This window comes from Gymnoscopelus braueri, assembly GCF_963280865.1.
Source record: "Gymnoscopelus braueri genome assembly, chromosome: 23".
Lineage (NCBI taxonomy): Eukaryota > Metazoa > Chordata > Actinopteri > Myctophiformes > Myctophidae > Gymnoscopelus > Gymnoscopelus braueri.
The window spans coordinates 15,257,656-15,281,028 of record NC_137625.1 but is presented as its reverse complement, the minus strand read 5'-3'; the positions used below and the strand labels follow the sequence as shown (position 1 = coordinate 15,281,028).

Below are 23,373 nucleotides of genomic sequence, written 5' to 3'. Positions count from 1 at the left end.
TCTCATTCACCCTTAATAATGACCTTAAATCAAAAGTATAGGCCTACACTGTACCACTTAAGCACAGCAGGGAATATCAACATCTCTATTCACGCACCTTTTTTTTAAAAGTCATCTTCTCTCATAGCAGCTGTAACACTGCTATAACCACTACAAAACACATGCAATGTCTGTTTCGTCGTGCCACATTCAGAATATGATGCAATGCGATTTGCTCAATGTAAGTGGGGCTTGTCTGGTGAACAAGTTTCATACACAGTAAAATCCTGAGTTTATTTATACATTTATGACTCTCTCTCAACTCTCCCTCTCTCTCTCTCGCTCTGAGAGAGCACAAATGTAACCAAATGGACCCTTTCGGGTCCATTTGGTTACATTTGTGCACTCTCAGGGTGAAATGCTCACTGAGGATGTTACTGTGCGTGTAGAGAGTGTGTGGTTTCAGTGGTTAGACTGTCTTCCTTTTGTTTCAGCACCAAGTCGCTGCCTATAGGCTGCAAGCAGGGTTGGTTTGGCCACTTGCTTTGTTCCAAAGACTTCCTCTCTCTCATCTGTCAACAGTAGGCCTGTCCTTCCTTCTTCTTCTTTTTTTTAACATAATTATTCATGCATTCATATATGGATGTGTAGCTATTATAGGCCTATAGGCTATCTCTGATTTAAGCATTATAGCCTCCATCATTTCATCTGACCAAATAGGAGCTTACACACTTCCAGTCATTTGGAAGAGGATGCAGCTCAGCCATGATGTTTCGCCCCACACTACAGTAACAGTACAGACAAGACAGACAGTTATACCTGTTGTAAGTCAATATGTGAAAGCGTCGGTATTTTGTATGCAGGGAGGAGGATGCTTTGGAATGGATTCGGCGCACAGAGCTTCGGCTGTATTACAGCGGAGGAGAGCGTCGCGCACGGAGCTTATTGGCACGGATTCCACAACACAAAAAAAGCATCCACACACAGTGAGAAGCAGAGAGAGAGAGAACCGCTCCCTCCTCTCTCTCTCTCTCTCTCTCTCTCTCTCTCTCTCTCTCTGTGTCTCTCTGCCACTTGTCAGAGGAATCAGCATAAATCATAAATCATAGATCACACCCACATGCATGCAGCACATCTCCCAGGAGAATGGTGTGAACGATCCAGACCCAAGACAAATTGCCTTTAATTGAGTGTTGCATTGAATTGCACTCCAGCCAGCCAGGCATTGTTACTGTGTATTATCTGACCTAATGATCAGTCTTTTTTTTTTGGCAACACCGGATTGAATTACGCGTTCATTTCAGGCGACACTGGATTGAATTACCGGCGTTCATGAATTATTCCGCCGTTTGATTAATGTACAAGCTGAACAAATCGACATGATCCTCTCAGGGCAGCCCCAGCAGGGTGTCACAGTCACACACACACACACACGCACGCGCGCACGCACGCATGCACACTCACGACACAGACACATGAGGGCAGGCACCATAAATGAAATCCAAGAAAGGTCCTACCTGGTTGGAACATACTTTGGAAATAAAAGATGACCAGAATAAAAGATCCCAAACAAGTGGCGAAAACCATCCGGCACATTCTGCTCATCCTCATGAGTTCGAGTAGAGTCTGTTTCATGTTCGGAGGAGAATGAATGGGTAACGGGGTGGTCCGTGGTGGTCCGTGGTGGCTGGTGGTGGTGGTACTGATGGTGATGGTGATCCTCCTCGTTGCGATTGTCCGCTGGTCAATGAGCTGAAGCGTTCGCTACGGACTGTACCATTCCGGTGTTGCCAGGTTTTGCGAGAGAGATGAGCAACCGGGTGTCTGAAAACAAGCCCAAAAGAAGCCACATCATGAGGCCTTTAAAGCATCCGGGATCTGCTATTTAAAAAAATTAATATTGAAGACATTTTGAAAAATGTGGATTTAAAAAAAAAACACAAATACATCTTGTATGGTGGGTCCCTGGTATAAACTATTTTCAGATGGGCGTTTGCAGACAAATACATGTTAATTTGGGGGTCCTTGACTTGAAAATGTTTGAGAACCACTGGTTCAAACGACATTAGAAAAGAAGCCCAAAATAAGCAACTACACTTCAGAAACAAGCCCTTAAAAACGCAACCTGCAACAAGTTACAACCAATATTTACAATCAACTTTACAGAAAAACAAGCCCAAAGTGGCTTATAATAAGTGGACATGGCAACACTGATTCCATTCCGCCCTGCAGAAGGAGGCGCCCCCCTCTCTCTTGCCAAAGAATGAGCGCACCCATGTGCGTTATACTTAAGTAAAAGTATCAATGCTGCAATGTAGAAACACTCTGTTACAAGTAAAAGTCCGGAATTTAAAATTTAAAATATAAGTACAAAAGTATCGGCATCAAAATTAACTAAAAGTACCAAAAGTAAAAGTAGTCATTGTGCAGAATGTCCCATTTCACAAGTTCGAAATGTGTAAAAAAATAATGAAAATATAGCCAATCAACAAGCTACAATGCGTCGCATTGTGACACATTGTGAGCTTGTAGATCGGCTATTTTCAAATGGCCGAAATATGTATGACTGAAGTGGTTAGTGTGTCTTTGTAATAATAATCAAAATCTACAAAGTAACTAGTAACTAAAGTTGTCATATAATTGTAGTGGAGTAAAAGTACAATATTTGCCTCTGAGATGTAGTGGAGTAGAAGTAAAAATACTGAAGAATACTAAAATAAAACTGTACTTAAGAACAGTACTTGAGTAAATGTACTTAGTTACTTTACACCACTGGTGGTGGACAAAAGTATTCAATTCAACCCCAGTAGGCTACCTGAGTCAAAGTATAGATACACCTGGTCAAATACTACTCAACTACAAGTGAAAGTTGCTCTGTCAAATTTGTGCTCGAGTTAAAAGGACTGGAGTTAGCTACTTGCTATTAAAAATAATTAAGTATTTAAAGTTTTCCCGGTGCCCAGATGTCCCTAGTGCCCACTCTTCTCCACCCCAAAGTGCACACTCTTCCAGGTGCCCGCTCTTCCAAAGGTGCCCAGTTTTCCCTAGTGCCCAGAATGTTTTGGTGCTCACCTTTCCTGTTACCTTTAAAAGTAGGCCTACATGCTTTTTAAAATACTTAAGTATTCAAAATGACAAATTACAAAGTACAAAAAATATAAATGATAGTGCAAATAGATCTACAACCACATCTACCAGCTCAAGCTTGTAGATCTACAAGCTGTGAGCTACAAAGCTGTGAGCTGCTATTTTCACAATATTGGAAATAAGGCTTAAGTGGTAAATTCATACTTTTACCCTCCCTATAAGTGTAGTGGAGTCAAAAGTACAATATTTGTCTTTGTAAGTAGGATATCCCAAAATACAAACACTCAAGTATATAACAGATACTCCAAAAATGTCCACCACTGCAAAGTATATAAATCAGAACTTATGCTCCAATGAAAGCTGTCACTTACTTAGTTTACAGTAATATTTAAATACATTTAAGGATAAAGTGAAACTTAAAAGAGAATGATCCGATCATATTAAATATAAGTCTGGTTAAATTGGCACATGGCTGGTCAAATATATAGGGGAAAACTGACACACACATTTCTGCAAAGAAATGTGCTACAGAGAAATATGATACCGAGGAGGGTCTAATGATATTAATAATTTCTTCAGATTCGTTTATTTTTTTATCTTGTCAATATGATGAAATCAGTGAGAATTCCTCTGCTCACCAAGAGCACCCAATACATATACATATAAAGCTATAGCATTACCTAGTGGCGGAACAGTAAATTGCAATAACGGTCGATTGACTAGCTTTGTGCCTAGAATATCATCCAAGGTAATGATGAGAGCACTCATTGATGAGGGATATAGATATATACTGTATACCTTGCATTTTAAGTTCACAAATGTGCCCTAGACAAAGTCATATACACAGCTAAATCTTGATCAAATTATGATCTAATACCATTTGAAGTCTGATGTCCAAAAACTTTAGTCCTGTGCACTTTTTGTAATGGGACATCAGTCTTACTTAGGCTATACTGCCCTGCATCTCAAGAAGGGGAGAAGGTGGCCTGAAGGGTAATCTGTAGAATTTGCATCCAATTGTTCAAAAGCTATCAGTGCTTAGTTTGAACAGAGCACTACCTGCATTAGCAGGGAATGAAGTGGGGCCTCTGAGGATTGAACGCCACACACACACACACACACACACACACACACACACACACACACACACACACACACACACACACACACACACACACACACACACACACACACACACACACACACACACACACACACACACACACACACACCAAGATAATTGAAATTGCGCACTTGTACTATCACACCTGTCTTACATAAACAGAACTATATTTTTATTTAAATGCACACTGCTGTGTTGAGATGGCAGCAAAAGCTGCAGTGTCAATAGCACGCTTATAAAGGACACCTGCCTGCTCCTCCCTCCTGTCTCTGTTCTCATCTGTATGAGATGCTTTGCTTAACGATCCACATTAATATTCAGCTGTGGTTTTTAAGACAGTTACTTTGCCCTGTAGGGCTGAAACACATTGAGAATATAAAAAAGGAACAGAGGAGTGAGGCTGTGTGTGTGTGTGTGTGTGTGTGTGTGTGTGTGTGTGTGTGTGTGTGTGTGTGGTTTAATTTGAATGTCTCAATAAGTATAGTGTGCGTCCATTAAAGCAAGAGCCCAACTGATAAACTCAGTTAATTTGGGTAATTCTTTAATCTCTATCTTGTTCATTACATGAAATTAAGGCATTTCAAGTCCCTCAGGCAAACGCTGTAGCGGTGGGAACGTGGCAGAACGTGGCAAAACTGAGCTGTTCCTCCATGTAAATGCATCAAATCCCAGAGTCTTATCACACTTCAGCAGCCCTTTAAAGCTCCGACACGCTAAAGCTTATAGAGCATTTTAACCCATTAAAACCGGGTAAGCATCTGTGTAATTTTAGATTTTAGCTATATATATATATAGCACATTGGTTCTCAAAGTTTTATTTTATACTTTGGCTATTCAAAAGCCAGATATACAAGCTCATAGCGAGTCACTTCGTGTCACACTATGAGCTTGTAGATCTGCCATTTTTGAAAAATCATGAAAATGTGTGCAAATCTTTGATTATATATATATTTTTTAAGCAAACATTTTTAACTAAAATCTTTGCTTCTGGCCTTGAGGGTCGCTGGAACAAAATATTTTGAGATGGGGGTCCGCGGCCAAATACATATAACTTTGGGGGTCCTTGACATGAAAACGTTTTTCCAGAAATATGTTAGGATTTAGAAGACATTTGTAGAATCGGCCGCTCAGATCTTAATGGGTTAATAGCACCTCTGGCAAATTCTAACTTCCCATTTAAGTTGAGAGCTGTAAAAAATGCATTTAGTAGCGTCTTAAAGGTTTTGCCAAAAGGAAACAGTTCTTTTTTAAGAAATACTGTAGAAAACAAAACGTTATAGCAGCCCAAACAGAGATGGGCTTCACAAACAGGAACTGTGTCAGCAGCAGGGCATCAGTCTCCGCCCACCTGTCAATCAGGCTTAAGGCAAAGACGTCACTGAATGGTTGGTCGCCATCCTGCTGCCCAGCTCTCTTCGGGTTATAGCTGCTGTCGTTCAATCATCGCTGCCCTCGACAACGATGATTGATAGGCAGGGGGGCTAACCTCAGCAGTTTCCCCTCACCATCATCGCCTCAGAGGTGCGCTGCGTCACGGTCAATGCGGTCAACACCTGGACCATATGAATACAACACCCAGAACCATTACGCAACAGACCAAAGCCATTTTCACGTTTATTGAGTATCTATAGAATTAACAAATCACATAAACTCTCTGTACTCTCAATAAAGTCTGAATGAAGTTCTGAAAATCAACCCAGTCAAATAGGAGCTATACACCCATGATTATTAAATTACCTATATGAATAATTCAGACACACAGCATTAGGAGAAAAGATGTCATTAGAAAGTGCTGCTCTGTCATTAAGTCCAGAAAGTGAGGCTCTTCGAAGGGCCAAATAGGACATGAGAGTTCATGTAAAAAAACTAAAGCACAAGGTGTGCTCAACTTGCTTTCACAAAGGTCTCTCAAAGCGTATCGGTGCTGTAGCCCTGTACGTCAAATACAAAAGAAAGAACAGCCAGCACACGCTGGCCTTTCTAGATTGGGATTGCTGCAATAAATTACGTCTTCATGGCCGTTGGTTCTTTATTTTGTACTTAATGTAATAAAACCTAGCTCGATGCACACACCACAATGTAGAGGAATAACTGAGAGAGGTGTCAATGATATATGTTCAGAAATAAGGGTAAAGATAATTACCTACAATGAAAAGGTCACAGGTAGACTTATTTGTAGACGAGCTGTTTTCATGAGGCTGAGAGGAAACTGGCACACCTACCTGGGCTGACAAAGGATGGATTCCCACTGTCGAGTCCAACTGTTGTTTGGTAAGACCACACTTCATAGCTGCAGCAAAACCTTGGACAATATCTCCAGCACTGGGACCCATTACATGGAGACCAACCACAAGTTCCTGTCAAAAAAACGTGGCATGCAGACACATTGTCAGATCCAAAATATTAGATACTATTAAATTAACACATAGTTAGACTTTAGGACTGATAAAAGGACAGCGAGGGTGATTATAGATAATGTAGCTCAACCCCAAGGGCTGATATGACCAATCAGATGACCAATCAGTGCTAGCAAATCGCTGTGCTACACGAGCTGTGATTTGCATGCATGTGAACCCAAAACACTGCATAATATAAAGGGGAGCCACACAGGTAAAGCAGAGTTCCTTCATATTTGAAAATAATCTTAAAAAATCACATTCACATGAGGTATGAGGTTAAGGCTTTATTAACCACTTAAACCCTATGTACTTTGTTGACCGGGGTCCCCCAGGGGAATAAACGTGGTCCCCTTCTTTTTTTCCCCTCTACACCAAATCCTTTCACCGAAAATAGCCGATCTACAAAAGCGCGCGTCACAACACGACGCACTGTGAGCATGTACAGTAGATCTGCCATTTTTGCTGAATGTTTGCCTAATTTCACAGAATGTTCGCCACATATAATACATAATATTATGGGCCCTATTTTAACGGCTGAACTTTGAGCCATGGCGCAACGTCTTAAAGGGGAATACCACTCAATTTCAACAATTTAAACTCAACATAAACTAAATTTATATACATTAGAGCTGTTTGTGGAAATAAGAAAAAGCCCACCCCCCCTTCTATGATGTTTTGTGAAACAGCATATATAATCATATCTCATTACAAACAACTAAGATTTACTTACAAAGCGAGTATATACGGAAATGGTAAGCCCCTTTGTGTAACTAACAGGATGACGTTTCTAAACCAGTGGTTCCCAAACTGGGGGTTGGGACCTCCAGGGGGGGTCCCCAGATGATTAGCTTAATATGCCACATTGTATCTGCAGTTCTGCTAAAGTGACAATTTAATGACTTTTAAGACCTTTTTAACACCAAATTGGCCCAATTGTCAAATATTATGTAAGAAAGAGGCAAATGTTGTGAACATAGCCAAACTACAAGCTCACAACGTGAGCTTGTAGTTTGGCTATGTTCACAACATTTGCGAGACAATATTTATCTGTGGAACCGATATGCCTCAACTCCTACAATTGCAAGTGCTTGTCAGTGTGGGGGGTCCTCAGTTAACACATTGGGTGCCAAAACCATATATATACGGTTTTGGCCATACTAACGTTGAGTGCCAAAACCGTATATATACGTTTTTTGAAAGAAAAAATAATAATAATATATATATATATTTTTTTTTTCCTTCACAGCAACAGGAAATATCACTCCTACAAGATTTAGACTCCAATCCACCTCCTGGTTAACTTATGACTTCAAAAACCTGTATCTCGGCTCCTGTGTACTTTTTTTTTTTACAATGTTAATTTAACTATTTTCAACTGGCTGCAACTATGGAACGGATTACCGAATGTTTTTAATTTTTTCCCCCCGATTGTACGAGACCTGTATGTGTGTAATGAGGGAATCACCGTGAGGACGGTGATCACTGAAAATATTTTGTGACTACTTGAAAAAGGTTCAATTTTTTTTTTAATCCTGGCACTCAAAGTATAATATTTTAATAAACCTCTGGCACCCAATGTGTTAAAATATGATTATTTTGGGGGGGGGGGGTCCCCAGTTCAAATATGATTATTTTGGGGGGTCGCGGCCTGAAAAGTTGGTGAACCCTTTGTTCTAAACATAACTCTGGTGACATTTCTAACAGTGTCGGTCAGAGCCTTCCAATGAGGAGCCAGAATGATGAAACATCATCACGTTACCAGTCCAAATAAGGGTATTTATGTCACATCAGATTTCCCCCTACTTCCGTATATCCACGTGACAGAATATACTCGCTTTGGAAGTCATTCTTAGTAGTTTATAATGGCATAAATGATTATAAATTCTGTTTCACAAGACAGTACCGTCTTGTACACAATATACTAATAATCAATCATTTATTTAGGGACCTCCTGGAACTCCCTCAGACCCCAGGTTGAGAACCAGTAACTTGCACAATTGTTAAATTGCGATCATTATTGGGTGTTAAAAAACAATCATCATACTTACATTGTCAGGGATGTGGCAAATTATTTTTACATAGCAGGAGTTTTTATTCCTGCCAGGGAGGGTCCATTCCAATGGCCAGTAGTAACTGTGATATACCTACAAAGACAAAAAATATATATATTTCTTGTAAAAAACTCATTTTTACTTTCATATCCAGTGAGTCGCTTGCGGCTAGTATGTGTGTATGTGTATGTGTAGTGTAGGTTTATATATACCTCTATATTGGCCTCCCCAAATGTGAGGTTGGCTCTCTCCTCAGACAGGCCACAGGCAGCGTATTCCAATGGAGTGAAGAGCACGGTGGGGACGTTACCGTAGTCACACTGCCATCAAGATCAAACAGACAAAGATCAAACCTCTCTTTATAAAACAGATCATTCCGGTCCTTGAATGTGATTGGCTCAGCTGCGTTCGAAGCCATTGCAAACATACACCTGTGACTGTATGACGTCAGGTTACTGCAGCAAGCAAATTGTTTCAAGATGTTCTATTTTGTTGTGTATTTTGTTTTACAACGAGTTTCTGATAACAGGCATGAAATAAAACATGCGGTTGCTCAATATTGATTCATTTCACATTTGCAACAGCTAGTTTGAGTCCGTCAGAATGTAAACATTCCATGTTTGTGCTTCTTATAGAAGTTATTCTTCTAGTGAAATTGGTATTACCGTTTTATTTGGGATATGTCTATGATTGTCATGTTGCCATATATGGCAACCCTTTGTTTTATAAAAGCATTAAAGCCATGCAATGCCGCCTCGTGCCAAACAACGCCCCTTAGTGGTTCTAAAATCACTGTAAACCACGGCCTCTTGGGCTTCTTGGTTTAGTTTGTTAAATTAGTGTTAAATTAACTCTGAGAGCGTACAAATGTAACCAAATGGACTTGTAGGGATAACTTAAAGGAGTAGCTCACTCATAATTGATGACGGGTCATCGGTGAATAGGAGACTATGTGTGTACCGGCGGACTCTTTGAGTCTCCGCCGGTCATCAAATTATTGGCTCAGGAATGCGACAAAAACAAGGCTTCATGGGGTGTGTAATTGAAATAAGTAATTTTTTTTGGGGGTGAACTACTCCTTTAACACTGAGGATCTTACTGTATATATATTCGCTATGCCAACCACTTGCTAATCGGTGTACGTACCACTGTGGTGTCTCCTGTATAGAGTCTACGAGCCAACAGTCGCCCGGCGTGCATGGAGAGACCCGTGGTGGAGGGTCGACCGTGCTGCACCGAGCCAAGAGCGTACACGTGATCTACACTCGTCTGCTCCCGCTCATTCACCAGGATCCTGCCAGTGCTGCGCGCACACACACACACACACACACACACACACACACAATTAATCAGCCTAGGAGAAAAGTATACCCATAAATGACACGGATAGTCTGACGACACTAGTACGGTCACACAAACTGTCACCTGAAATCAATACAAGGTAATATGGATCTCTATACTGCACATACTCCTGGCTGCATTTCACCCCGACACATTCAAGGCCAAGGTCACTGGTGCAGGACTCCCTCCCCACAGCAAGCAGAACCTGCATAAGCATACACAGACAACTGCAGATTAACATGAAAGCTTGGCACATTAAAGATAATTAGACAGACAGACAAACAAACAGAGAGACAGAGGGACAGGCAGAGACTAGAGATGGCTCGATTTTATAACAACCTACAACCAACACCTACTGTGTCAAATTCTTCCTGTTTGGTTTTGCCCTCCACAGACACCAGACTCACTCTCAGTCTCCCAGGCCGTGGTGTCATGTCAGAAAGACCTGTACATATGACAACAAAGGGGGGGGGGGTAAATGAAACTAAAATCAAACAAATGAAAGTCACTATTGATGGATTTGGCAAAAGAAAGTACATTTCAGAATTATTATTTTTTATATTGCAAACTTTGGGTTTACTGCTACAGTATATATATATATATATATATATATATATATATATATATATATATATATATAAAATAACATCATTAACTAAACTAAAATGCTACTGCCTGAAATAAACACTTGTTTTCATGACATACCTGATATTAACTACGACGCTAACCTAAGATTACTGCAAATAATACGGTATACCTAAATCTGTGTTCTTGCTGCAAGCTTCAAGTTGCTCCACCTGAAACACACACACACACACACACACACACACACACACACGCACACACACACACACACACACACACGCGCGCGCTCGATAAATCTCAAAGGATGTTCAGCCGCCCCCTCCATGAAATGAATGTGTTTTGTTCTGAAATGAGACATTTGTCATTTCGACAGAAATGACACCTATTCTTACCAAATGATTGATAGCACAAAATGGAAAACAAATTATAGTACTTTCTAAGGACAGCAGGCAATTTGAAGTCCTTGGTTAACAAAATAACACCTCTGCAGACTGAATCCTCTATATTTTAGAGATGCTGCTGGCTGATGAACTCCTGGTAATTACAGCCAACCCTTCCAAAACCCTGAATAGATATGACTTCCTGAAATCTCCAACTCTGTCTCAGTACCTTGCTTAGAGAGCAGTGATGAATGAAATTGACTCCATGGACAAACATGTGATTCTCTATCTTCTGGGCCATCTTCTGATCATACCCTGGGAGAGGACCAGAATCAAGAAGAACGGTGACCTCTAGGCCAAGGCCAGACAGGAATCCGGCACACTCCAAACCCTCTGCAGACCCACCTACTACGAGGGTGCTAGCCGGTGAGTAGCGTAGAGACAATAAATCATCACTGGGGGGGAGAGAGAGAGAGAGAGAGAGAGAGAGAGAGAGAGAGAGAGAGAGAGAGGAGACACAGAGGGGTTGAGGGTGACTTTATGAGTGCCACTGACAATATTGAAAATCCACAAGAGATGCAGACCCAGGTTTATAAAGGGATGTGCCATGCACCGTGGGCCATATTATACAAAAGCAACAGCTGTGATTTAATAGGTGAAAAGCTGCACCACCATATGTTTCCTTCTGTTCTGGCAGATTTGTATTTGGCCATTTAAGGAGAGTGGGAGAGTGTCCATTATTCTTACTTTCTTTAATGAGGGAGAAAGGATGACAGGTGTATGGAAGACGTGGATGCCAGCATGGGCAAATGGGGTTCCCAGAGGTGTGTGTGTGTGTGTGTGTGTGTGTGTGTGTGTGTGTGTGTGTGTGTGTGTGTGTGTGTGTGTGTGTATGTGTATGTGTATGTGTATGTACACCACATCAAACCTATTACTGTTTACTAGTCAGTTATTGGCAAGGTACAACAATTCTGAAAACAGTGCATTGTGGGAGAATTGTCCAACCTGGTGACACAATGTTCCTTGCCTCCAGGTATGCCCAGATATTGAGGTGTGTCTCCCGTGGCGATGACCAGTGTCTCTGAAGTGTGGCGGCTCTTCCTCCCATTGATGTCTGTTGCCTGATAGCACAGACAGAAGATTGACACATGCCATTGCCAACAGGGCCTTCTCAAATCGTCCCAGATACGTGTGACGGCAAGTCAAAGCCAATGAATATAATATTGAAGTTGTGTCCACTCTACCTCTACTGTGTGCGGAGCCACTATCGCTCCACGGGCACTCAGGTAAGTCACTCCACCGTCCCTCAACTCCCTCCTGAGCTCCAAGCTGTGAGACCTCACATGCTCCTGCAATGCGTCCACCAACTCGCTCCAGACATGGGACACTGATAGCAAAAATGTGCCTTTCAGATATTGTTTTCAGATATTGTAACGTTTCGCTCACCGAGCTGGAACCGAACCCCAGTCTCCAGCTCGGCAGACCAGCAGGTAACAAGCAACGCCGAGAGAGCTAGCTCCCTTGGAGGAGCAAGTTACGGCTGAGTCTTTTGCGGGGTCGCTACTCGCTACACTATGTATAATCTTTAATGTTTATTTTTCCCCTCTCACCCTTCTCCTCAACCTTCCAGCCATATTTCTTAGAATCCTGGATGGCTTTTCCGAGCAGAGACGCCTGCTGTAGCAGCTTCTTGATATTGCCCGCATTCACGCAGGAACCTCCAGCGTCTGGAGTCGAGAAGAGAATTGGAGAGAATTGAGGAGAACATTGAAATAAGAGAGAACAAAACTGCAGAAAGGGAAATAACATTCAAAGAGCATTATGTGCAGTGGATAGAAGCCGTCGCAAAACACAAGTTAAAAATACACACCAGTGGCACATTTAGGGGATGGCGTCGCAATATCAAGGATCAACACCCTTTTTTGGAACCCAGCGGCCTCCTATAGGGAAGTGAGAGACGACTTACAGTCAGATGTTGAGAGAGACATTACACATTACACCAGGTTTTAAATTGACTCCAAGCAGAGAGGAACTGAGAACAGATGTAAATACTATCTGTTGTACAGTGTCTACATACGATACAGAAGAATAAGCAGCAGGTCATTTAAATAAAATTGCAAAGTAATGATGCTATAACTCAGAAAAATGTGAGCAAACCTTCGCCACGGCCAGACCTCCTGACCCTCCACCGATGACCAGCAGATCGTAGTCGTATAACTTGGTCTGGTTCTCCATGTTGTGTCAGTGGTTCTTCTAGGTCACCACCTTACCAGTCCGCACTTTGATAGGAAAGACACAGTCGTTTCCACTCCACTTCACTAATATACTGTCCAGTTTAACCACACAAACACCAGATGGACTTTGGCCTACTGTATCTTGTCTCTCCAGTGGAGAATCTCTCCACCCCTAGTCTAAGTAAATATTCGGTTGAGAGAGGTTACAATTCAACTATCCTCAGAGTGACCGTCCTGACAGATTAACCCCTGACAGACAGACAGTACACACAGCCTCTCCAAAAGGCAAAAATATCAAATTCAAGGGGATCTTTTCAATGTAGTAGTCGTTAAGTCATGCCAGAGCTTATGGTTTCACAGCGACACCTTGTGGAGAATTCACAAAGTATGTTGTATGAATCACGTTGCACGGCACTTTTAAGCAGTTCTCTACTGCTGACGCCACCACTTCATTAACTTTTAGCTGATAACGAACAGGAATGCTTCCCTGACTAACATAGCCTACCTTAGTAGTCGCATAGTTGTCCTAAACGTGTTTTTGTGTTGTGTTTACTTCACGAAGGACTCTTTATCTCACTGACCCAGATATACACTGGTGGGCGTGTGGTGGGTTGAGTGCGCAAACTGCGCATGCGCACGGGCTTGTAGAGTTGCATATGTTTTTGTTTTTAGATGAAATAGGAATCATTAACTGAAATAACTGCCCATCGGTTTGCTCATTATTACCATTGCCAACGTAAAATGTGTTAACAGAGTAACAGTTGGGAGTTGGCCAGATTTATATCTATTTTTTAAATGAACACAAAACAAATATCACTCAACAAAGAAATGGTCATGCCTTTTATTTTGTCATTTTTTATTGGTGAAAAGCAATCACTTTTTTGGGGAAAGTGTAGCCGATATGAGAAAATGTACAGATAGGCCTAAAAAAATAAAAAGTTTGACATGGAGTATGTTTTTCCTTAAAAGTTGCAAAGCCGTGTGTGGCTGACACCCTTAGCCGAATAATAATCTTCGATATTCAAAATCAACATATAGACTCAAGAAGCAACTCTGTTCGAACTGCACTTAATGTATTCCAATCTACGCCAATCTCTAAAATAATATTCCAGTTATGATGATTAAATAAATACCTCTCAAAAATTGTTAAAAGGAACAACTACCTTCTCCTCCTTAACAGTGTTGCCAGGTTTTGCGAGAGAAACAAGCGAACAGGTCTATGAAAACAAGCCCAAAAGAAGCATGAGGGCATTTAAAAATAGCAGATCTACAAGCTCACAACACGTTGTGAGCTTGTAGATCTGCTATTTTCAAAAAGAATCTTTAAAACATTTTTAATATTTTTTGAAACTTTTCACAACGCAACACAATTCAATCATTCAATCAAAACAAGCCCAAAAAAAACGCAACCACCAATATAAGCAACTTTACAGAAGAAAAAAACAAGCCTAACATCGCTTATAATAAGCAGACATGGCAACGCCGCTGCTTCAGTTTCGGCGGACTCCCCCGCCCCCCAACCCCCCCTATCGGCCAGAGGGGCGCAGTGCAGCGCTGGGACTGGCTCATTCGCAGCCATTTTCTCGTCCAACCAAACAGCCGTTCCGAGAAGGTAACCAACCAGGGCTTCATTGCAGGTTTGTGTCTGGCTCCGGCCAATGATTGCTAACCGATTCCTCTCGTTAGCTTCGAATGGAAATGTCCGTCTCTTGTCTGATTCTTTTTTTATTTGTTGTCTGTGAGTGAGTGAATGATGAGGGCTGCAGCTTTAGATCAGGAAGTAATCGCCCTCGGGCCAGAGACTATTAGGAAATGTTGAATTCGGCCCGAGCGCGGAGGAGCTACAGACAGCAATGTCCTCTGTTGTTCTTCTGGCACACCGACACACAAAAGAACTGTAGGCCGAACAACGGCTTTTTGTTCGCTCCCGCGACGACCAGCGCGAGCGGACTTTTTTAAAATGCTTCCAGCGTTAATGCACGCGACCAGCCGACTACACACTGTGTACACGATGTACACAAAACTGTTTAATTACAACAGCTGCGCAAACAACATCACGGAGGGGAGAAAATACACCAAATCCATTAGCCTGCATGCTAGCTAGCGCGAGCTTTAGCTACACTGCTACTAACACGGCTGATTTATATATCTATAATTCACCGTGGCCGCGCGTTACTTATATACCTTATTTTTAATTAAAGGTCAAATAAGCGTAAAAGGCCTGCGGCAGAGAGAGAAAGTGTTTTATGTCCTGCAGCTCTGCCCAACTGTCCAGATACATGTTAGCATAGCATGTGCGCGGCTGCTTCATATCATTTATAATGCAACATACACAGTGGTGTTAAAAAAATAAGTAACTAAGTACCTTCACTCAAGTACTGTACTAAAGTACAATTTTGAGGTATTTTTTTACTTTCAGTATTTCCAATTTTCAGTACTTTTACTTCAAACACATGAACCACTTCAGACCTATATACATTTCGGCCATTTGAAAAAAGCTGAGCTTAGAGCTGCTATTGCTACTTTCAAAGATTTTTTTAATACATTTACATTATACATACGACGTTTACTTGTAACGGAGTATTTTCTACATTGCAGTAATGATACTTTTACTCAAGTAAAAAATGTGAGCACTTTTTCCACCACTGGACCTATACTTCAGCTGCATATATATATATATATATATATATATATATATATATATATATATATATATATATGGTCATGCAACTAAACTAAAACAATAGGTGATGGAAATATTTTCGATGTCAACTGACATTTTCATAATTATTCATTAACACATTCACTGCCAGGGGGTTTCTAAAACAGGCTCATAATTGTTCATTAACATACACATAATCCTAGGAGGGAGAGCTGGAGAAATGACTCATGAAGAGCTAAATTTCAAGCTCACAATGAGCTTGTAGATCGGCTATTTTCAAATGACCGAAATGTATATAGGGCGGAAGTGGGTAATGTTTGTTTTGTAATAATCAAAATCTACAAAGTAACTACGTTTTTCAAATAATTGTAGTGGATTAAAACTACAATATTTGGATCTGAGATGTAGTGGAGTAAAAGTATTGAATATTGAAAGTACTCCAGTATGGTGAAATACCTCAAAGTTGTACTTAAGTACAGTACTTGAGTACATGTACTTAGTTACTTTCCACCACTGCCATTGTATATTCAATTCACACTTTATTCCAGACACTGGGGTGGGGGGAGGGGGTCCATAGAGTCAGTGGTTCTCAAACATTTTGACACGGGGCACCCCTGTAAATAATGTTTTCATCCACGGGACCACATAATTACATTGTTACTTTACAGCACCTTACATTTATGTCATATTACGGTACACAAATATGTAAATATTTCCCTCTATTATACAGTATAATACAGTATATATTATACAGCATGTCACGAGGAAAACTTGAGAGAATATCTGTTTCCATTATGACAGATTGAAAATAACTTTGTGCTTGACATTTAACCACTTGAACCCCAGTATCCCTATTCTGGGGGGAACATTCGCCAAAAATAGCAGATCTACAAGCTCACAATGTGTCGTGACTCGTGAGCTTGTAGATCGGCTATTTTTTGGTGTAGATTGAAAAGGAATGCACCAAGTACAGTGCAAGTAATAAGCATAGAAGGTCTAAGTGGTTAAAAGGGATAGTTCACCCAAAAAAATGCTTAGTTTCTATCGATTAGTCACCTCATGGAGACTTGAATTCTATTATTTGCAGCGGTTTCCAGTAGGAGACACAAAGGAAACTCTGTGTCTCCTACGGGAACCGCTGGTCATCAAATTATTGTCTTAGGAATGCGACAAAAACTAAAAAAATATCCATGAATTCAAGTCTCCATGGGGTGACTAATCGATAGGAAAAAAAGCCATTTTGGGGGTGAACTATCCCTTTTAAACTGAAATGATATTGATAAATTCCAAATATCCCCTGGACTTGCATCACGGCACCCTATATAGAGTACATACAAATAATAGACAAAACACATGAACCCATTAAGACCTGGAACGCATCTGTGTCACTTTAGATTTCTTTGGCTTTTCAAAAATAGCAGATATACAAGCTCATAGCGCGGCACCGAGTGCCGCACTATGAGCTTGTAGATCTGTTATTTTAGAAAAATCTTGAAAAAAACATTTTTTCATTTTTTTCCCCAAAAAACTGTTAGGATTTAGAAAGTATTTTTTAAGAATCGCCTCATGTCTTAATGGGTTAAACAGTAAAAACAATAAATCCTAAATAGAGGTTGACTCTCCAGTGTTACATAATGCTTTCTTGGCCTTGCAGATGGCCTGTTTTCAGCATGCCATCATCATCATCATCTTTGTGTTTCAGATGGATGGGGACAGCTCTACAACTGATGCCTCCCAGCTGGGCATCAGCGGAGAATACATGGCCCCTGCTCACTATGTACTCCAATCTCAAGAGGGTGAGAGCCCAAGGAAACAAATGTTACACACACACACAACTAAAAGTACAAAAGTGTCGGCTACAAAATGTACTTAAAGTACCAAAAGTAAAAGTACTCAATGTGCAGGATGTCCCCATTTCACAAGTTCAAAATGTATTTAAAAATAATGGTATAAACAATGCGTCACATCGCATTGTGAGCTTGCAGATCTGCTATTTTCTAATGGACAAAATATATATGTAGGCATAGACAGCGGGTGAGCCTGACAATTGGGAAGGCTAGGAGTGCGGATTTAGTTAGTTTCTTTTCGGTTTTTGGTTATTTTATTTCGGTTTTAGGGTTAGGTTAGGGTTATGTTATTTAATTCTTATTTTTGCCTGATTTGACTGATTTATTATCAAAAAATTAACAAAATAATGCTGCGCACATATATTATATATAATTTGCACAATTCCCAGAATTTCCCAGCATAACATTTGGGAAGGCTTAGCCTACCCTAGCCTTCATTACCCACCGCCTATAGGGCTGAAGTGGTTAGTGAGTTTTGTAATAATAATAAAAATCTACAAAGTAACTAGTAACTAAGGTTTTCATATGATTGTAGTGGAGTAAAAGTACAATGTTTTCCTCTGAGATGTAGTGGGGTGAGATGTAATTAGTATTGAAAATTGTAAATACTGAAATGAAGTAGAAATTACCTCAACATTGTACTTAAGTACAGTATTTGAGTACATGTACTTAGTTACTTTACACCACTGCACACAACCCACACTTTTGTTCTCCTTTCTAAACGAGGTCTTTACCGTGTGTGTGTGTGTGTGTGTGTGTGTGTGTGTGTGTGTGTGTGTGTGTGTGTGTGTGTGTGTGTGTGTGTGTGTGTGTGTGTGTGTGTGTGTGTGTGTGTGTGTGTGTGTGTGTGTGTGTGTGTGTGTGTCTCTCTCAGATGATGGAGAGGAGAGCCTGAATGATCATGACGAAGGTGGAATCAAAGAGAACTTCAGGGAGCAGGATATTTATCTTCCCATTGCCAATGTGGCGCGCATCATGAAGAACGCCGTACCACAGACTGGAAAGGTACTTTGTGTGCGTATATAGTGTGTAAATACCTAGATTATATTCTGTTAAGCAATGGTGTCACTTGCCGGTAGAAGAACTGATCTTCAAGCTAACAATGTTTTAGTGATGTAGACTGAAGATCATCTTGTTCTTTTTGGCAAGCGACAACGTTGTGCGATGTGGATTAATTGATCTTAACCCATTAAGACCGGAAACGTGTGTCATTGTGTGACATTTTAAGATTTCTTGGGCTATTCAAAAATAGCAGATCTACAAAAATAGCAGATCTACAAAAATAGCAGATCTACAAGCGCATAGCGCGGCACTGAGTGCCGCGCTATGCGCTTGTAGATCTGCTATTTTTGAAATGTTGTGATATAAGATATATTTTTTAAAGCAAACATTTGTAACTCAAATCTTTGCTTCTGGGTATTCTACAAGTGTCTTTTAAACAACAGTTGTTTTTTTTAAACATATGTTGCTATAATATCAGTGGTCCTCAAACTTCTTTCATGTCAAGGACCACCCAAAATGATATGTATTTGGCCGCGGACCCCATCTAAGCAAAGAAGCTTTAAAAAATATGTATATTCAAAGATTTGCACACATTTTCACGATTTTTCTAAAATAGCAGATATACAAGCTCGTAGCGCGGCACTATGAGCTTGTACATCTGCTATTTTTGAATAGCCAAAGAAATCAAAAAATGACACACAGATGCTTTCCCGGTCTTAATGGGTTAAAACCCACTACATCATTCCAACCGACATCCGATGTTGGTGTGGACGGAGCCGCGGTGTTAGTCAGATTAAATGAGCTATATTGGCAGACTACTGAGTGGGCGAGGTCTGGGGTTCAAAACTCAGAAGTTCAGAGTGCAACTTCTGACTGAGGCAGTATAAATCACTTTAGTCCTCTGAGTCAGACCTTTCTTCAGATCAGCAAACTCTCTGAAGTATGTAGCCGCCTTAAAGGATTAGTTCACCCAAACAATTACTAATTATTAATTACACACCCCATGAAGCCTTGAATTCATGTTTAGTTTTTGACGCATTCCTACGCCAATAATTTGATGACCGGGTCATCGGTCAATAGGAGACTCAGTCTCAAATCTCCATGAATTCAAGGCTTCATGGGGGTGTGTAATTGATAGAAAATTTGGGTGAACTACTCCTTTTTAACACATTGACTGCCAGAGTTTATTCATAATGTGCTCATCACCCCCTTGCCAGCGATTTGCGTGTTTTTTTGTTTTGTTATTTTGTTATTTAAATGCATTTAAGTTTCTCTGGCCATGGTTTTAAACACATACGAGGATCGACCACCAGAGAGCAGCAAAATGACACCTTGATGACTCGCTGACTCACCCCTCCTCCCCCTACAGGCTCAAACAGTGAAATACGTCATAAACCGGATGTGACGTTTTCGACAATCGCTGATCGGGCTTAAATACGATGTGATACACGACGCCGATGACTGTTCGTCACCCAGACTAAAGAAAATAGAAGTGGAGCTCTCCGTTCGTTTTTTATACCGTGTGAAAAAACGTGTTTTGGCCGCATTAGCGCATTTTTCAAGCTAAAATCGGAAACCGGAAACGGAAATCGCTGAAATTGCTTCCGGGTGAAACGGATGTGACTGGGAAGCGAAAATGATCTCGGAATGTAAATAAAACAGCGTGATCGTCTATTAACCAAATTAAACATTAGGACGCAGATCTGCGTCCTAGATTACTCTGGCAGCCCACGGTTTTATCTAATAGGACGCAGATCTGCGTCCATGGCAGCTTATGTGTTAAGAAAGAGTGAGCGAGATGATGACGATTGTTGTTAAACACTTTCAACTTGGTGGGCATGTAGGCAAACATTTTCAAAAATAGCTTCACAATGCATCGCAAAGAGCTGCGTGATGAGCTTGTAGATTGTCTACTTTTTCCACCGTACAACTATGTATTAAATAAGGCCGAAGAGGTTAATCAGAATAATTTGATAAACGGAGTACATTAGCTTCACAGGACTTGGGACAACCCTCATCTCATCCCCATGTTTTGCCATGTGTGTCTCATATAGATAGCGAAAGATGCCAAGGAGTGTGTGCAGGAGTGCGTGAGCGAATTCATCAGTTTCATCACATCGGAGGCGAGCGAGCGCTGTCACCAAGAGAAGAGAAAGACCATCAACGGCGAGGACATCCTGTTTGCCATGTCCACGTTGGGCTTCGACATGTACGTGGAGCCACTCAAACTCTACCTGCAGAAGTTCAGAGAGGTGAGCTGCAAAACAAGTGTCCATCACAGCTCTATAAATAGTTACTTCAGGGCTGTGGCACATACTGAAAGTGACTAAGCCCTGTTTGCTTTAGTTTTTTTTACACTTAACCTCAGTGAGTGATGGTGTTTAAGTGTAAGTTGTCTAAATTGGAGCCAGACAGTTCCAAAATACTGTGGTTTTGTTAATTTATTGTGATGCTACCAAAATAGTCGAGTTCTAAGTGTGTTTCTGTAACTTTGGAAAAGTGCCTCAAAATAGCCAGGTGGGTCATAGCCAGGTAAGCATAAGCAATTATTAAAAGTTTTTATGGTGAGGTGAGTTAATTTTAGGTGACACATAGTCATAGCCCAGACATGCACGAAGCAAAACATTTGTCACAGTGTTAATACAATGATCAGCCTTCTATACTATATATATACACTATATATCCAATAGTTACACTCAGCGCTGTGACACAGCGTGTCTATTTTTGGTGCACCTGCATACGAGTATAATTCAGACTTAACAGCAGTATTAATAACAGCCCATATATGGCTAAATACCAGGCCTATTAAAGCACCTATAACCATGTAACTTCTCCCATGTTTATTTTATGTACTGTACACTGTATACACGTTTATGCATATGCTGGTCTTTTCTAGGCCATGAAGGGGGAGAAGGGAATGCCTGGCGTGTCAGTGGGAGAAAGCCTTGGGGAGGAGCTCACAGACGACAGCTTCAGTGAGTACAAAACAAATGATTATAATGCAGTCAAGTTTATTTGCACATCTCAACGCATCTCTCTAAATGGATAAACACCAATGTAATCTGCTGCAATTATTTTACATTTAATGAATGAATCAATAGTTTATTTCGATACTCTTTGAACAATGCACAGTGAGACATTACAAAAAAGCATTTTCTTTTAGCCTGATTGAAAAGGTATAGGCAGAAGCTTGTAGCTTACTAGCCTATCCTTTTTACATTGTGTTACTTTTTTATCAAGACAGTTCAGGTTTATGTCTTTACATTACATTTCAGTCATTTAGCAGACGCTTTTATCCAAAGCGACTTACAATAAGTGCATTCAACATAGGTAGGCAAGAAAACTACTAATCACCAGAAGTATTAAGTGCATTCTCTTCTAAAACAAGCAACTACGAGCATACCTAGTGCTAAGGTAAAAGTGCATATAGGAAAATAGGAAAATCATCTTCATTGTCTTGTCATTAAACTACACTTTAAAGGAAAGTCCTGGTTCAAAAAACATAAGTTCTTCATGGCACTGAAATGTATACATTGACTTTCTAATCGTAAAATGGCTGCAGATAATAGTCAGCGAGGGCAATGTTTTCCCCAGACTTGAAGTAAATTTCCTACGCTGCCCCAAGTGTTATTTTTCATGATCTCTCTGCAATCTGCGGAGCCGGCACAAATATAGCAGATTAACTTGTTTTGTTTCTTTTGCTCATTAGCAAATCCATTGCCAGCAGGAATCATTACAGCAGATGGTCAGCAGCAGAACGTAATGGTCTACACCACATCATATCAATCGGTGAGGCCAACAAGACAAGACACAACTTCACTACTTCAACCAATTAAGACCGGGAACTGTGTCATTTTAACATTTCTTTGGGCTATTCAAAAATAGCAGATCTACAAGCTCTTATCAAAAATGTCGAGTCGAAAATGTTCCTATAATCATGGTTATATTTCTTATACAGTACATGGTGTACATTCTGTTTTTCTTTTTACAGATTCCTGCAGTTCAGCAGATTCAGTTCTCATGACAAGGCCTTGCATCTGCCCCGAGTACAACAGCGGCTGCACATGGCACTATCACCACGGGCCCAGTGGTCCCGGACCACCAGGTCTGACCCCTGCCGCAAGGGCGTAGGTTATCGAAAACGGACAAGGAGGAGGGTGTATCGGGTGGGGAAGATAAGCGATTACAGAAAGCCCTCGTGTACAGTGAAATCACTACCTGGTTCATTAGAAAAGTGTAGTTTGTAGTTGTGAAGGTACCAAATGGTTTCAGAAACGCCATCAAAGCCAGCTGGGAAAATTGAGGCTTTATTTTAAGGCTAGTCGTATTGCATAACTTTAGTGGTCAGATTTTTGTTTTCATTGCTGTTGTTTTTTTTTCTGATCTGTTCAATATGTGGTTTGGTTTTCTCTGTTTTTGTAGGGGAAGGAATGGGGGAACATGGGGAAAGGGTGGTAATTTGAAGCATAATTTGGTTTTGCTTGAACCATCGGGAGAAACATTGTTACTGTCGTACAACATCGAGCATCTCTTTTGTAAATTGAAAAGGAAAGAAAATAACGTGCTTTATTGTTATGTACAATTCTTTGAATAAAAATCAAAATTGATGTGTAAAAACCCTTCACCGCTTTGTTTTACATTCTGCAAACTTGGCCCTCTTAAATTATTATACATTGATTAGGA

The 23,373-nt window shown here is 40.6% G+C and overlaps 3 protein-coding genes across 6 annotated transcripts in view; 1 reads left to right on the top strand and 2 right to left on the bottom strand.

The window, feature by feature from the left end:
- chst11 (carbohydrate (chondroitin 4) sulfotransferase 11) overlaps positions 1–1,733 on the bottom strand; it is an 82,876-nt gene extending 81,143 nt beyond the window's left edge. Inside the window, exon 1 of one of the 2 annotated variants that reach the window (XM_080420634.1) lies at positions 1,497–1,733. In XM_080420634.1, coding sequence (XP_080276760.1) covers positions 1,497–1,614 — 118 coding nt within the window. In that variant the 5' untranslated portion in view covers positions 1,615–1,733. The remainder of the gene's footprint in view (positions 1–1,496) is intronic. The other variant, XM_080420635.1, reaches the window with a different exon arrangement.
- LOC308079258 (thioredoxin reductase 1, cytoplasmic-like) overlaps positions 1–13,783 on the bottom strand; it is a 105,661-nt gene extending 91,878 nt beyond the window's left edge. The window contains exons 1-15 of one of the 2 annotated variants that reach the window (XR_013932580.1): positions 13,685–13,783; positions 13,103–13,224; positions 12,816–12,885; positions 12,556–12,672; positions 12,190–12,332; positions 11,951–12,066; positions 11,175–11,400; positions 10,738–10,777; positions 10,337–10,425; positions 10,109–10,185; positions 9,786–9,942; positions 8,852–8,959; positions 8,637–8,732; positions 6,412–6,546; positions 5,069–5,742 (exon numbers count right to left, since the gene is read on the bottom strand). Coding sequence is in view for 1 of the 2 variants with exons in the window: in XM_080420633.1 (XP_080276759.1) it covers positions 5,677–5,742; positions 6,412–6,546; positions 8,637–8,732; positions 8,852–8,959; positions 9,786–9,942; positions 10,109–10,185; positions 10,337–10,425; positions 10,738–10,777; positions 11,175–11,400; positions 11,951–12,066; positions 12,190–12,332; positions 12,556–12,672; positions 12,816–12,885; positions 13,103–13,180 (1,518 nt within the window). In the remaining variant the exon portion in view is untranslated. Of the gene's footprint in view, positions 1–5,028; positions 5,743–6,411; positions 6,547–8,636; positions 8,733–8,851; positions 8,960–9,785; positions 9,943–10,108; positions 10,186–10,336; positions 10,426–10,737; positions 10,778–11,174; positions 11,401–11,950; positions 12,067–12,189; positions 12,333–12,555; positions 12,673–12,815; positions 12,886–13,102; positions 13,225–13,684 lie in introns of those variants that run through there. The other variant, XM_080420633.1, reaches the window with a different exon arrangement.
- Positions 13,784–14,735: 952 nt separating this feature from the next.
- nfyba (nuclear transcription factor Y, beta a) lies at positions 14,736–23,307 on the top strand. 2 transcript variants are annotated; one of them, XM_080421262.1, is made up of 7 exons: positions 14,736–14,816; positions 17,544–17,637; positions 18,563–18,693; positions 20,745–20,942; positions 21,587–21,665; positions 22,400–22,479; positions 22,682–23,307. In XM_080421262.1, exons 2-7 carry the CDS (start codon positions 17,544–17,546, stop codon positions 22,712–22,714), a joined length of 615 nt encoding a protein of 204 aa, XP_080277388.1. In that variant the 5' UTR covers positions 14,736–14,816; the 3' UTR covers positions 22,715–23,307. The 2 variants fall into 2 exon arrangements, with proteins under 2 accessions (XP_080277388.1, XP_080277389.1); XM_080421263.1 differs by lacking the exon at positions 14,736–14,816 and adding an exon at positions 14,896–14,917.
- Positions 23,308–23,373: the final 66 nt, after the last annotated feature.